General features: G+C 54.8%; 1 protein-coding gene across 1 annotated transcript; it reads left to right on the top strand.

Annotated features, from left to right (window-relative positions):
• The first annotated feature begins 4,909 nt into the window (after positions 1-4,909).
• Positions 4,910-10,990, top strand: KCNK15 (potassium two pore domain channel subfamily K member 15). Its single transcript, XM_054644547.2, has 2 exons — positions 4,910-5,279; positions 8,665-10,990. Exons 1-2 carry the CDS (start codon positions 4,997-4,999, stop codon positions 9,576-9,578), a joined length of 1,197 nt encoding a protein of 398 aa, XP_054500522.1. The 5' UTR covers positions 4,910-4,996; the 3' UTR covers positions 9,579-10,990.
• Positions 10,991-12,684: the final 1,694 nt, after the last annotated feature.

The following is a 12,684-nucleotide window of genomic DNA, read 5'->3' as shown; positions in this document are numbered from 1 at the left end:
ATTATGATTTTATCTTATTATTTTATAATTAAAGCCAAGATCCTCAAACAAAATAAATGAACCAGCTAAAGCATCCAAGATCAAGAACTTGCTAAAGCAGAGCAGCACCTTTCCCATTTGGTTGTGGTCCAGGCGCTTTATGGCAGGTACTTTGTGCCTGGCTGATGTTCAGCTGACAGCTTTCCAAGCATATAAAAAAGTTATTAGGCTGAAAATAGAGTTTGTGACCATCAACTCTCAAGAGTACTGTCAGCATTTCCAGCCCAGGTCTGCTTTGTGTACAAGCAATGGCAGATCAGGCTGCTGGGAGGAGCAGGGTGGGAGGATGGGGCTGTGTGTCCCCTCACAGAACCCATTTTGGGTGGGAAGGATAGTTGGGAAAGGCTTCCCAATGAGTTCTGGGCTATTAGGAGGTGGCATGATGAGCTTTAGCATGGTTGGTACTGGGTAAGGTGGTTGAAGACAGTCACAGGTGGAACTGTGTCCAGCTGCTCTGGGGTTGGAAACCTGGAAGTCACATCCATGGGAGAGCACATGCAGGCAATCTGCATTTACAACCAGTTTATATCCAATGCTCCATTAGTTCCCTTGCTGAGCTTCCACATCACAATGCAGAGCAAAGTGCCTGCAGCCATCCAAGCTACAAAGAGCCCAGGAAGGAGGCAGCAGGAATTCTCAGAGCCCAGGGAAAGCTGTGAGCTTCCTGAGCCTGCAGTAACTCTGAGCATGGCCAAAGGACAGCTCCAAGGCAGCTCCAGCATGCAGGAGGATGTTTTACAGGATGATTTGTGGAGTCATGGGACAGAAGCAAACACTCCATCCAGCCTGGATCCAATCAGGGTGCTGTGTCTGCAGAGGAAGGCATTGCCAGGGCCCTGCATGCAGAGAGGAGGGATCTCTCCCTGTGCCCAGCTCATGCCTGGCTGGAGGCAGCCCAGCAGAGCCTGGAGTCTGCTATGGCTTAAGGACATCACCTGGGCAGCTGCAGCTGGTTGTTATTCATACCTTGATACATAATACTTTCTGGAAATTAACTAATCCATTGCTTTAGAAATACCCTGTGGCTTTGCCAGGCTATCTATAATCTAAGTATTAATGGCAATAAAGCTAGAATAGCTGATGCTTTTACTAAAGCAAACAAAAACATCAATTTGGTGAGTTTAAAAATAACCAAAAGAAGCAGAGTACATCAGGATGCTCCCCAAGCCCTCAGAGAGCTGGAGCACTTTGCAGCTGAAACCAGGGAAGGGGCTGACACCTGGTGGGATCTGGGATTGACTCAAGCAGACCCACACAACTGGTCCCTGTTTAGTGCTTTTCATCTGAGACTCCTAAGCAGCTTTGCTTATTTCAATCCATTAGAACTAGAAAAGCTTTTTAATAAACTCCCTGCCAGCCTGGAATTAGTAGATGTGGGCCAATTAGACACATTAATTAGGCACTGGTTTAAACACAGATGAGGTTTGACTTTGTTTACCAGCCTCAGAGGAAGCAGCTTCTCAAAGTTCACCTCCAAAGGGTTGGGAAAAAGGCACATTCACTCCCAGTCACAAGCACCTCCCCACACAAACACAGCATTTGGACTTAGGCTTTATTTTCAGAGCTCCTGCTTTTTCTTTGCCTCCCCATGCAATAAAAATGAGACATTTAATCTCATAATGCAACTTCTCGCTGAAAATCAATGATAAAGTACATTATCTTGCCTGCCCTGAACCCACGGCTCCAGCCTGACCTTCCTCAAGCAGAGTGAAGTCCTGGGAAACACAAAGGATGAACTTATGGTTTCCCATCAGGAAAGTGTGAAACTTCCCTGTGTCTCAGGAGAACAGGACAGGAAGGCCCTCAGCAGCCATCTGACACAGTTTGGTGTCACCCATCCCTGTGATCACTGCAGGCAGGAAAATGCAGTGTGTGAGCAGTGAGAGGCAGAGCAGGCTGAATCCAGCCTGAATTTTGTAAGCCTCCAGTCCCACTCCAAGCACAGTCCTGGCTTGTTACTGGGGGGTTCTCATTAGGAGATGGATCCTGCTACCCTTTCTCCTGCTGAGCAGCATTTATTCTACAGGAGCCTCTGACCTGCAAGAGGTCAAAGCAAGCCCCAAAAGGAGAAATCAGTGGCATCCCAATGTTTATAACTCCCAGGGCAGCAGGAAAAGGCCATGCTGAGGGAAGACCCATGTCCCAAGACACTGCAAGGTAAAGATTTCTCCTGGGGCCAGGAGAAGACCTTGAAGCTAGCCAAGGTCAGCCCACCACAAGCCACAGAGAGGACAGGGCTAGCAGAAGGGAGCACTGAGAGCTGCTCATACTGTGGCAACAGAGGTGCTGCTCCTGTCCCCAGTGTCCCCAGCTCCACAGAGGGGGAAATGCCACCCACAGACCCCTCTCTGTGTAGGCAGCACCTTGGGAAAGCCATGCTGGACCATCTCTGCCCAAGCCCTGCTGGCTCTCATCACAAACACAGGTTTGGAAACAAACTGGGCAGGATTTAATTGATGATCAGCTGAGATTGATGCTGCTCCTAAAGAAACTGGGCAAGCACCTTGTGCCTATTGTCACCCACCCAGTGGAGAGCATCTCCCAGGGGTTTCCAGGCTGTAACTACAATGGCATGTTGGCCCAACATCTGCACAGAGCAGCTGCCTTTCAATAACAGGCTACAGCATCAAATATCACCCAGGGACCCCAGAATCAGACCTGCAAGGCACTGCAGGCCCCAGAACCCCTCCTAAAAGATATGGGACAGGCACCCAGAGATGCAATCATCATAAGATCTCCTTCCTCTGCAACAGAAGCTTAGTTAGCAGCTCTGGCTCCTGTCTCCAAGGTGGGAAGTCATTGCTGACCAGTGGAAAAAATTACCAGCACCAGGTGAAGTGCATCTTCATGAGCAGGAGGCCCCCACACGTGTCTGGGGCTGGAGGTTTGACAGCATCCCAGGCCCTGTTAGCAGGGCTGAGAACACAAAGCAGACACATTCCTCCAGCAGAGGCTCTGCCCCATGATTTAGGAGGCTGCAAGCCCTGAGATGTCGAGCAGCACCCGACAGCTTTGCTGCTCCTGATGGATGCTGGAGTCTATTTTTTCTCCAATAACAACTTTCACTAATGGTGCTGGCACGGAGACTCAGCAAGGAGGAGGGAAGTGGCAAGTGGCCAGGGTGAAAAAGAGTTCACAATTACAGTAGGAAAGGCCACTGTGTCCCTTTGCTGGCCGTGGGAATGCTGAGGACAGGGATGGACGGGGTTCTAGGAGAGCACTGAGTCACCTCCTCCTTCAGGAGAGCACCCACAGCACCCAGAGCACTTTCAGCAGACACCCAGACATCTGCTTCTCTTATTTTTAAATTCCTCAAGTGACAGAGTGCCACAATCTCCCCCAGCAGTCTGTTCCAGTGTTTCACTGTCTTCATGGTTAAAAAGTTTTTCTTATGTCCAGTTCAAACCTTCATTGGTGCAACTAAATCCCAAAGCATCTTCTCCTCTCCAGAGAGGGAAGCAAGATGGATGAAGAAGGATGTAAGCCTTGTTGTTTTTTTCACTTGTGTGTTTTATTCCCAGCCAAAAGAAGAGTTTATTTTCCTGAAAGAGATACTATCGCCTGCAACACACAACTCAGAAGTATCTTTCTATTTTTAAAAGTGAAGTATAGGAGTTACATAAAAGCTATGGTAACCAGGAATGAGAAACAGGGTCTTCAATTTGTAGGCTCTGCCTCCTACCACAGCTAACTTCCCTGCTCCTTGAGGCTGACCTGGGCTGTCCACAGCACATCAGTGCAGAGAGGCTGAGCTCACTGCCCCCCACACCAGCACAGGCTGGACAGGCCCCACATTCCCTGTGCCTGCAGCCTCTCACCAATGTGCCAAAGAAAGCAGCAGAAACATTGAATCTGTTTTTCTTCCTTTCTGCCCTCTTAAAACAGCACTGGACACAGCAGGCCAGACTCTGCTCTGGTAACCAGCTGGGAAAAGGATGACACAGATAAAGCAGACAGATAACACAGACAAATAACACAGATAACACAGATAGATAATGCAGGTAACACAGATAGATAACACAGATAACAGAGATAACACAGATAGATAACATATACAGCACAGGTAACACAGTTAACACAGATAGATAGCACAGCACAGATGGATAACACAGATAGATAACACAGATAGATTGCACAGGTAACACGAATGGATTACACAGGGAACACTTTAGTGTTCCTCAGTGCCATGGGTGTGAAGTGGCCCAGAGCTGGGCAGAGCAGCAGGAGCCAGGGCTGCCTGTGCAGGGGTGATACCACAGGGGTGATACCACAGGGTACTTGGGGACAGCCACAGCCCCAAAGGCCCTTGCTTTCAGGAGGGCAAGCCAAGACGGTGTAGGCACAAGAACCTCCTCCAGCCTGGGAGCATCCAGGGGCAGCTTCAGGGAACAGGGATGTTACTGCTGTCACTGGCACGAGAATGAACCGTGGCCTCGCTAGGGCTCACCTGCCAGGCTGGGAGGGTTCAGGGCACACCAGAGCCAGCCTAGGTGTGCATAGCCCGCAGGAGCCGGTGCCCAGAGCCCACAGGAGCCGGTGCCCGGGGCAGCAGCAGCCGGTGCCCAGCGCCCACAGGAGCCGGTGCTCGGGTGTCCGGGTGTCCGGGCTCGCTGCGCGGTGCGCGGTGCGGGGTGATCCGTGCGCGGCCGGTGCGCGGGGCCCGGCTCGGTGCGCGGGCGGTGCGCGGGGGGCGGTGCGCGGTCGCGGAGGTGCGCGGGCGGTGCGCGGGGCCCGGGCTCGGTGCGCGGGGGGCGGTGCGCGGTCGCGGAGGTGCGCGGGCGGTGCGCGGGCGGTGCGCGGTCGCGGGGGTGCGCGGGGGGCGGTGCGCGGTCGCGGAGGTGCGCGGGCGGTGCGCGGGCGGTGCGCGGTCGCGGGGGTGCGCGGGGGGCGGGCGGGGGGCGGCAGCGGCGGCGGGGCCATGCGGAGCCCGGGCTGAGCGCGGCGGCCGCCCCTCGCCATGAAGCGGCAGAACCTGCGCACGGCCGCGCTCATCCTCTGCATCTTCTCCTACCTGCTGGTGGGCGCCGCGGTCTTCGATGCGCTGGAGTCGGAGGCGGAGAGCGGCCGCAAGCGGCTGCTGGAGCAGAAGCGCGGGGAGCTGCGGAGGAAGTACCGCTTCTCCGCCGACGATTACCGGGAGCTGGAGCGGCTGGTGCTGCAGGCCGAGCCGCACCGCGCCGGCCGCCAGTGGAAGTTCGCCGGCTCCTTCTACTTCGCCATCACGGTCATCACCACCATCGGTGAGTGCGGGCAGCCCGGCCGGCGCGCCCGGCATCCCTGCATCCCTCCATCGCTGAACCTCTGCACGCCGTGTCCCTCCATCCAACCTCCCTGCACCCCGTGTCCCTCCATCGCTGCCTCCCGTGTCCCTCCATCCCCACGCCCCTGCATCCCATGTCCCTCCATGTCCCTGTGCCCCGTCTTTCTCCAGCCCCACACCTCCTGTACCCCCGGGAGCTCCAGGGCAGGCTGGGGGGGTGCCCGCACGGCAGAGGCAGGTGTCACCCTTGCAAGGCTGGGACATCTCTTCAGGCCGTCCCTGAGCTGACCCTGTGGGACCCCAGTGCCCAGTGGTGGGTAAGGTCACCCACGGGCAGGCTGGGGCCGCCCTGTGCTGGGGGTGCTGCTCTGGCCGGGGCCCCAAGACACGACATTGTCCCAGCCAGAGCAGCTTGGGGAGCTCCTGCGGGAACCTTTGGAGCAGGCAGCTGCCAAAGTTGGCAGTGGTGTGGGAGGGCTGAGGTAGGGGTTGTGTCTGTCCCTTGTGCTGGCTGTAGCCAGTGAGCTGCGTGAAGAGCTGGGCAAGAATTGTTGGCTTCTTTGCTGGCTCAAAACTCTGGGCATTTGGCCATGTGAGATCTGCTTCACGGAGCCAAGAGAGCCACGAGCCACTGCCTGCTGCTCTGCCTGCACAGAACCCTGCAGAGACAGGGGTGTCAGCCTGGAGAGGAGTGATTAAATCACAATAAACTCCCCTGTAGACTCACTTATCCATACTAGAGCCCAGTGCCTTGGTTTGTCCACTTCAATTTTGCAAGAGGATGAAACTAAATTGAATGAGGGTTGCCTTAATTGAGGTGAGATTTGCCACATGGGAGTTGAGCATTGTTTAATGAATCCACTTTGATTAATTCATGCACCCTTAGCATCCCGTGGGGGTAGACAGGGATCCTGTCAGTGCTTGTGTCACTGCTTGTGCTGGGATTTCAGCAGATTTGTTTTGGAGGCAGGAATCCTGAGGCCAAATCCAGCCCCGGCACAGCCAGCAGCCCCCTCCTGTTCTTCAGGACAGGACTTCAGCCTTCCCAAAGGGCTTGGGATGGTTGAAATACCTCTGGTAGCTGGGAGCGTCATCCCTCAGGACAAGGGTTGGTGGGATCAGCTGCACTGTGTTACCAGAGGACAAGAGGTGGAAGAGGGACAGGTATCTCACAGGTCTTGCCTGGGGTCTCCCCGTGCTCCCATGGGATGTGGTGTGGGTTTGTGCAGCTGGGAACACACATGGTCAGCAAACCACAGTGGGCTCAGAGCATGGTTCAGGTCAGACCCCAGCAGGAGGGAAAGATGAACAGCTTCAGCAAAAATCCCCATCATCACCTGACAGGTTATAGCTTCATTTACATGATTTTCCTGTTGGCTGTGACAAACAATGGCTGTGCTTATCACACACCCCCTGTGATAAATAATTTCAGCCCAGGTGCCGTATTTCTCAAACACTGACATGTAAGATCTCTTTATATTGGGCTGTGCTCCAAATCTCAGTTTTAATGTTGTTGTAGCTGTGTTTACTCTTTCTAATTCCCTTTGTCATTTCAAAACCATCAGTCAAACACTCCTTCAACAGTCTCTCAGGGTATAACAATTGTTTTTCCACTTACTGCTCTTGTGGATCATTATCTTTACATCCTCATTGCTGTCATTGTATTATCTTGTAGCCTGGGACCTGGTGATTGCACTCAGTTATTAAGCTTGGATCTGACTGGGAGGTTTTGCCACTGCAGTCTCCTGTCTGCTCTCTATTTAATGAAATGTGGCATGCAGGCATTAAATCCATCATTTTTTGTTGTGTGAATTTGTGAACAGAGAGAGCAATTAGAAGCTGGTCCCTTGCTGCCTGCTGGACCAGCTCTGAGCACAGCATGGTGAAGGATAATGCTGTCCTCAGCCCCTCAGCTCTGTCCCATGCAGGAGTTTCCTGGAGCAGGAGGTGTGCTCAGGAGCCCAGGATAACATGGTTATCCTCCTCTGGCCCTTCCATCACTGGGTGCAGCACCTTCCCCAAGTATCCTGGAAATCCACGGGCACCAAGGACTGAGGTGAAGCCAAATCACCACTTAAGACTGTGGGATAACAAGAGGGTGTTTTTCCCCATGTTCCCCATGCAAAAATCACACAAATTCCTGCAGAAAGTGAAAATACAAATATCTGTTTGTGGAAGGCCTGGCAGCAGTGCAGGAAGGAGCTGGCACTGTTCTGCAGGCACTTGCAGAAGGGAAGTTTCAGGCCCTGGTATTTTCTTGTAGAAGCAACTCAAAAGAAAGGCTCAGATGCCTTTGGATGCCTTTGGATGCCGTTACTCCCCATGCCACGTGACTCCCTTGCTCTGATTTTGTTACTCATCCTCTGAGGTCAGGGGCCACCAATTTCTGCTAAGCTGCTGTAATTGAGGTGGGCACGGAATCGCTGGAGCCCGGAAGATTGCAGTGAATACCTCACTGTGCCTCACAGTGTGATTGTGTGTGTCCTTGAGTCACAGCTCTGAAACTTGGGCCAAGGTGGAGAAATTAAATCTCAGAAGGCGTTCAAGGAGAACCTTGTTGTCCTGGAGCTCCTTGTCCTCAGGAAAAGGGCTGACAGGGCTGACAGGTGACATCAATGCTCCCTACCCTGCATCTAAACCAGCACAGCCCCTCCTCCCCAACAGGCCAGTGGTGCTTTAGGTCTGAGTCTTAGGGACACTGGAGTAAATCTGGAGTGGGTCTGCAGAAGTCCTTCCAGACTTAGCTGCTCCTGTGGGGACTGTCCCTATAGCACAGGGTTGCAGGGTCACTCTGGCTCCTGTCCAACAGCTCCTACAGCTGAGACTCAAATGTGCATGTGACACTGAATGGCTTGGGAGGAGGAGGAGCAGGTGACAGGGGAGGTGGCAATGCCCCTGCAAGGGCAGTTGTGGATGGTCCTGGCTGGGTGTGTTCCTCCCCACAGGGTGATCTGGCGCTGTTGGTCTCAGCATCTTGCAGAGCCTCTGTTCCCCATCGCTGTGGGGTTCAGGTTACCCTGCACACCTGGCACTGGCACAGCATCAATCTCTGAATTACTCATGAGCTGCAGGAGGCTTGCAGACCCCAGTCCAGCTCTAGGCCTTCTCTTGGCCTCTCTGACACTGGGGGCTATCAGGAGGGTACCTTCTCACTTTAGGGGTCAAATGAGGTTCTGCCTACACAAATGTGCCATCATCCCAAAGGATGGTCATCCCATGGCCCCATTAGCATTGCCTACAGATCTGTTAATGAGTTCCATTCTTCCCCTCGTTTTTCTACTGCTCCTCTTGGTCACAGGGCAGCCTTGCTGGAAACCCCAGTGAGGTCCTGATGCCGCCTCTCCTCTTCCCTGTGTCCTTCACAGGTTATGGGCATGCTGCTCCAGGCACAGATGCTGGCAAAGTCTTCTGCATGTTCTACGCCATCCTGGGCATCCCCCTGACGCTGGTCATGTTCCAGAGCCTGGGGGAGCGCATGAACACCGTCGTGAGGCTACTGCTCAAAAAGATCAAGAAGTGTCTGGGCATGAGGACAACCCACGTCTCCATGGAGAACATGGTCCTGGTGGGCTTTCTGTCCTGCATGGGCACCCTGTGCATCGGCGCCGCAGCCTTCTCTTATTTCGAGGGCTGGACTTTCTTCCATGCCTACTACTACTGCTTCATCACCTTGACCACTATTGGCTTTGGAGACTTTGTGGCTCTGCAGAAGAACGAGGCTTTGCAGAAGAAGCCCCCGTACGTGGCTTTCAGCTTCATGTACATCCTGGTGGGCCTGACCGTCATCGGCGCCTTCCTCAACCTGGTGGTGCTGCGCTTCCTCACCATGAACTCGGAGGACGAGCGGCGCGACGCCGAAGAGCGAGCCTCGCTGAGGAGAGCCCGCAACAACATCCACCTCAAGCCCAAGGAGGACAGCCGCAGCAGCAACGCCATTTTTCTCCCCGCAGAGGACAGGACGAGCCAGATGAACCTGATCCCTCTGGTGCAGGAGGAGGCCGAGAGGCAGCGGCGCCAGTCGGCCGTGTCTGCGGCCGAGGTGCCGTCCTTCTGCACCTGCCTGTGCTACAGGCCCCAGGTGTGCGGCAGCCCGGCGCCCTCCCACCCCGAGACCCTGAGCTGCCACACCAACCCCGTGTACTACAACTCCATTTCCTACAAAATCGACGAGGTGTCCCTGAGCACGCGGGGGCAGACCGGCTCCTCCCCGGGGAGCACTCTGTCCTCCAGCAGCCCCCGCTGCCGGCAGCACCCCCGGCTGCGGAGGAGATCCATCTAGGAGCATGTGCCGAGCCACACTCACTGCTCCACTCTTACTACGGTGATAAATTAAGAACAGAGATGTCAGGTTCTTCTTACTCATTTCTTCAGTTCCTCTCCCTCCCCCCAGCAGGAGCCTCTAAATCCTGTTGGGAAATAATGATTCCTTTTTTGCAGGCACTGAATGACATTGTTAGTTTTTCTTTGCTTTTTCCTCCCAAGTAGGTTCAAACATTTGGGACTGGCAAGAGCCCCTCCCTCCCACCCCAGTGAGCTGCAGGTTTGCTCTCCCACCTCCCTGCTCCCCAAAGGCTGCATTGCTGCCCTCCCACCCTGCTGAGCCTTGGCTGTGGCTGCTGCCAGCACATGACTCTTGCTCCATGGGCTGGGCTGCATTTGCTGAGAGTGTCAAAAGCAAAGTGTGTGTGAGCAAGCCTTGCAAGGCTGGGGACTACCAAGTTGTCCCCTGGCACCAGGTGCAGGTAAGTCAGTGCCACACAGCAGGTTTGCAGCTGGTGGGTGGGCAGGAGGGAATGGGCTGTAGTCCTGAAGCTCAGCACATGGGGACAGCTTCATGGAGGAACTTCATCTCCTGTGAGCAGCCCTCTGGGTGAGAGCTGAGGCTTGTGGCTGGCTCAGTGCTTTTAGAAGATGGAGGCCCATGTACTCACTCACCTGCCCACCAGCACACCTTGTCTCTTACACCTCCCCACCATGGGTAGGTCCTCCTTGCTGAAATGGCTGGAGGGACACTGCCCCATTCCCAGGGGAAACTGAACTCCTCCAGCCCAGTCCAGCCCAGCCCAGTCCAGTCCCAGCTCTACTCTGTGCTGAGCCCAGCCTGTACTGAGGGCAGCCCCAGGGAGAGCCTCCTGAACTACAGTCACCTGCAAACAGCTTGGTCCTAAGCAGGTTTTTTTTTTTTCTTACCTAAAATCACCCCTTCCTTCCCCACCTTTCCTCCAGCTGGAAAGGTGATGTGTTGCAGCAGCTGTGCTGGCTCCTCACCTCCTCCCAGTCCCTGTGAGCCCACGGGTTTGTGCTTGTTGCTGCTGGGGTTATCTGAGGTGGGGGTGGTCCCATCTCCACGTTCATCCCCCTGTGGTACCTGCACAGCCACACCTGGGCTGCTCTTTCCAGCTGGTGACCAGCTGGTGACCAGCGTGGCCTTTGTCCATCCTCTCTCATCTGCATGAAAGCAGGGCTCTGACAGTGGTAGGAGCTCTATTGATTTTTTTTCCCTCCAATAATGGACATTTTAACTCTCAGTTCTATTTAAAATACCCTCTGAGGGGGTTTTTGTGGAGAAATAGCCCCTTTTCCTGGTGGGGAAAGCATGCAAAGTTGCCAGCATTGTGAAGGTCTCAGGGCAGGCTTTGCTCTCTCCTCCTTTTGTTCTGGGTGGCAGGTTAATAAAAGGTGAATCCATCAGGTGGTGGTTGATTATTTGTCACAAGGATGAGCAAAGGGAAGTGTCCAAGCCCCAAGGCTGGCTCCCCGTGGGCACCCAGGCAGAGAGGAGGATGCAGGTGCTGCTGGGCTGCCACCAGGGGCTGGTTTGTGACACCTTCACCTGGGTGCTCCCAGGCCCTTTGGGTGGGTGACATTCCAGGGGCTGGGAGGTCCAACCACTGCCTCATGTGCAGCAGTGGGGCAGCCCTGCCCCAGCTGGGTGAGCCTTGGGTTAAAGAGAAAGGGGGAGGAGGGGGGAACAAAGCAAGCAGGCTGTGAGTGTGGAAAACAGGCTTAACAATGAGGCTGTCATTGGCTTCTCAGCTCCTCAGCGTGTCACTTCACGCTGATCCCACCAGCTCAGCCCTTTTGTTGCCATGTCCCATCTCCCCCACCCTCCCCATGGATTTCAGCCCAAGGTTTGGCTGTTGCTGTGCTGCCCTTTGCCATCAGAGCTGAGCAGATGGAAATCCCTCCCTCTTTCCACGCTGAACCTTGGACATCTCCCAGTGGCCAACATGGGGCTGCACCTCACCCTCACCCACAGTTGTGGAAAGAAGCAGGTTCTTGATTCCTGCTCAAGGCACCTGCATGGTGAGAACACCTCTGGTGGAGCTGAAGCAGGAGAAAACCTGAACCCAGAGGCTGAGCCAGCCTTGCCCTCTCCCTCTGGATTCAGCAGGGCACTGCCCAAGCTCAATGGCTCCGTGGTTGTGTCCCAGAGACCATTATGCAGCCATGCAGAGGCAGCAGGGCTGGTGGTGTGACCTCCACACCCCGGAGGGCAGTGCTGGTGGTGAGGTGACAGTAGCTGCCTGTAGCTGCTGCTTCCACGTGGCCTGAGCTTCCAGGCAGCACTGCTTGGCTGCTCAGTGACAGCCTCAGCCCCCTCCTGCTTGGCAAGCTGGTGGTGGACTGAGGGGGGGAGATGCTGGGCTGCCCCTTGACACTCTAGAGACACCCCCCTCTTCCTCCTCCTCCTCCTCCTCCTCCCCTTCCATCACTGCTCCCCCAGGGGCTGTAGCTGGGGCAGGAGGGAAGCTGCCCCTTGGTCTCACCCTGATGACCTGCAGAGGGATTTGGAGGCACCACAAACACCTTTTAAGAAATTCTTAGTGAACTCTGTGATCCCTCATTCCCATGGGAAAAGGACTTGCAGTAGCTGCCCAGAGAATGGTGCCTATTCTCAGCACCACCACCTCCTCCACAGACCCCTCCAGCAGCATCCCCCAGACATTTCCCACCCAAGGGCTCACAGCTCCAGGTCATCCAGGCACAGCTGCACACCCAGTAACACCTGAGGGTCTCCTTCCCTGGGGCCCTCCAGGCTCCCCTGCACCCACACTGGATGCTCCCAACAGCCTGGGCCAGGGGTGGCTTTTTTCTGCCAGTAGAGTCTTCACCTCCAGGGTTTCAAAATCACCCTTGAATGGCCAGGGCTGACCATGAAGAGTCTTGGAAAGAAAACAGCAGGAGCTTTAGACTGGGTGGTGAGCAGAGCACAAATGGGAGCAAGCTTAGCTCTGTGCCTGGAGATGCTCATGGCCAAATAACATCCAGAAGTGGCTCAAGGAAATGCAGGTTTGAAGCTGGGGCTGACTGAGGGGGCCAGAGTGACAGCCCTTCCACAGAGCACTGGGCACACCAGGCTGAGCTGCTCTCATTCCCTACAG

Source organism: Agelaius phoeniceus, chromosome 17 (genome assembly GCF_051311805.1).
Source record: "Agelaius phoeniceus isolate bAgePho1 chromosome 17, bAgePho1.hap1, whole genome shotgun sequence".
NCBI classification, from domain to species: Eukaryota; Metazoa; Chordata; class Aves; order Passeriformes; family Icteridae; genus Agelaius; species Agelaius phoeniceus.
The sequence above is the reverse complement of the archived record's forward strand: the minus strand, read 5'-3'. Positions and strand labels throughout refer to the sequence as shown.